This window comes from Penaeus japonicus, unplaced genomic scaffold (assembly GCF_977035675.1).
Source record: "Penaeus japonicus unplaced genomic scaffold, GWHDUDI00000001_assembly GWHDUDI00000029, whole genome shotgun sequence".
NCBI classification, from domain to species: domain Eukaryota; kingdom Metazoa; phylum Arthropoda; class Malacostraca; order Decapoda; family Penaeidae; genus Penaeus; species Penaeus japonicus.
Window position 1 is genome coordinate 2,831,184 of NW_028234431.1, and position 2,500 is coordinate 2,833,683.

At 39.3% G+C, this 2,500-nt stretch overlaps 1 protein-coding gene across 2 annotated transcripts in view; it reads left to right on the forward strand.

Annotated features, from left to right (window-relative positions):
- Nucleotides 1–1,808: 1,808 nt before the first annotated feature.
- Nucleotides 1,809–2,500, forward strand: part of LOC122261833 (uncharacterized) — a 5,668-nt gene continuing 4,976 nt past the window's right edge. Inside the window, exons 1-2 of one of the 2 annotated variants that reach the window (XM_086554503.1) lie at nt 1,809–2,034; nt 2,330–2,463. In XM_086554503.1, the coding sequence (XP_086410629.1) occupies nt 2,338–2,463 (126 nt within the window). In that variant the 5' untranslated portion in view covers nt 1,809–2,034; nt 2,330–2,337. The remainder of the gene's footprint in view (nt 2,035–2,329; nt 2,464–2,500) is intronic. The other variant, XM_086554504.1, reaches the window with a different exon arrangement.

The following is a 2,500-nucleotide window of genomic DNA, read 5'->3' on the forward strand; positions in this document are numbered from 1 at the left end:
GAAAGGATGGAAGGTACGAGAAGGACACAGACTACCGGCGCCTTAGGATTTTGGACAATTCCGAATTACTTTTAAAAAGGCCTAAATGGCATATTCTAAATGTAGGATTTTTGTATTATTTGTGTCGTTAGAATCCACTCCATCCTACCAACAAGACTTAGCGAGGATGTCTTATGACTTTATCTGACATCAGAATTACTGAATTGCTGAAATAACCTTAATTCAGTCTTGTATACAGTATATGTTTGGTTCCTTCCTTAATTATCAACATTATCATTTTTCAGTTGACTACTAACACGTTGACCACGTATATGGCCTGCCCGTAAACCGAAGTTGCTTAAGGACACACACACTCTCTCTCTCTCTCTCACTCTCACTTCCTCTCTCACTCACACCTCTCAACACCTCACACTCTCTCACACTCACACACTTACACACACAAACACACACACACTCTCTCTCTCTCACACACTCACACACTTACACACACACACTCTCTCACACTCACATACTTACACACACAAACACACACACACTCTCACACTCACACACTTACACACACAAACACACACACACTCTCTCACACACACACTCTCACACTTACACACACTTAAACACACACTCATACACAGACAAACACACATGGCTTTATAATCTCTAATACATACAAAGATTGTCTAATTAAAGAAGGAAAATAGTCCAAGTGCAGTATTTTTTTTCACTTCATATAAACATTTGCACAGGAAGTTTGTTGTCATCATTATTTATGAAAGAGTTGGAAGTTGGTGTCATTTTTGTTGTGATTTCCTGAAATAAAAACAACTTCACGCGAATTTGAACGTTTTGAAATGTAGGTCTATGTGTAAAACCTTTTTTTTCATATGGTATATATAATGATATTTAGAATATTTATGATATGCCGAAGAATAGTACTCTACGATTACTCAATGTATAGTGTCATGCAAATGCTATATGGATTTGAAATTGGATATGCAAATATTAGACGGTAGCAAAATATATTCCGGATGTGCTGAAACAAAACATTATCATCAATTAATAAAACACTGCCACAAAATGAGAGGAAAACCTCGCGACGTTTCGAACTTTTTAAAGAAAGTTCCTCATCAGGCGTAAGCAATCCAAAAATTCTTTATAAAATTCGAAACGTCGCGAGTTTTTCCTTTCATTTTGTGGCAGTGTTTTATTAATTCTGTTATGTGCACGTTACTGTGTTTGTGAATTTTGTGATTATCATCAATATTTTTCATTGTTTGTAAGCAAAGATAAGCTATTACATTAACGCTTTAAAAGGAAATGAATAAAGATAAAAAATAGACTTCGTTCTATATCACAGCTAAACCCGGATGTCACACAAAGAATACAGATATCGTATATCAAAAGATACATACAAACTCCATCAACATGCCTTTCCCTCGACGAAGCTGAAACAAATGCTTACGTGTGTCTTTTCATACGGAGTTTCTGTCCACGAGACCTCGATTAAGTGTTCAGAGTGGGCTGTGAACACCACGGTTGCGACAGCTAAGTGAGCAAGTCATACCCAGATGAACAAGTGTCAGAGAGAGAGAGAGATACAAGAGCTATGGCACTCCTGTTCTGGCACCGAGTCTGACTAAAAAAGAAAACGCCAAAGGGACATCAGAGCTTAAAAAAAACACACATTTCGTACGCGCTTCTACAAAACCTATATAATTTTTATACTAACCGAAAGAGCAACATTGGTCAAGTAATCGTAGACGAAAATCACGTAAATGAATAGAGACACATAGCAACCCCCAGGCCGGATGGAAAGCTAGCGCATCCGTTTGGCTAAGAGGAGTGACTTACTTCTTTGAAGGCCGTTTCAAACGTCCTTTCGTCTCCTTCTACTCGTCGATTACGGACGAGTTGCGAGTTGGAAAAGAACATGTGTCTTGTGGAATGAATTCGGTGCAACATGTGAGAAAACAATCAGTGGTGTAAAAGGACGTGTCTGTATTCAGACTGTGACAGCTGTGGGTGTGGTTAGGTAAGGTAAGCCTCGATTGCGCAAGCGTAATTACACCAATCTCTGCGTCAGGATTTTAAAGCGTGTTATCCATGTAAAAAAAAAGAAGAGATAAACAATCATATCATCTGAATTCAGAAGACGCAATCGCCTCAGGAATACGAGAAGAAGAAAAAAAAACACTAAAAATGCCAAAATCGTTTTACATTCCCTACGAGTCATGACAGAATATATAACACACTGCGCATCCTTTTACCAAGAGCTTCCCGTGAGCTGAAGCCGCAATCATAACACAGTTAACACCCGTGCTATCACCACCAGTGTCCAAGATGAGTAGCCAAGGTCTACACCGGCGATGGCTGGTGGTGTTGACAGTGATAGGCCTAGGCTGGATAATCGCCACCACAGTCACTGTTGTAGGAATGTTCATGACTGCATGTCAGAGGGAAGTCAAGGTAAGATCATCATGCACAAAGTCCTTGCGCAGTCATG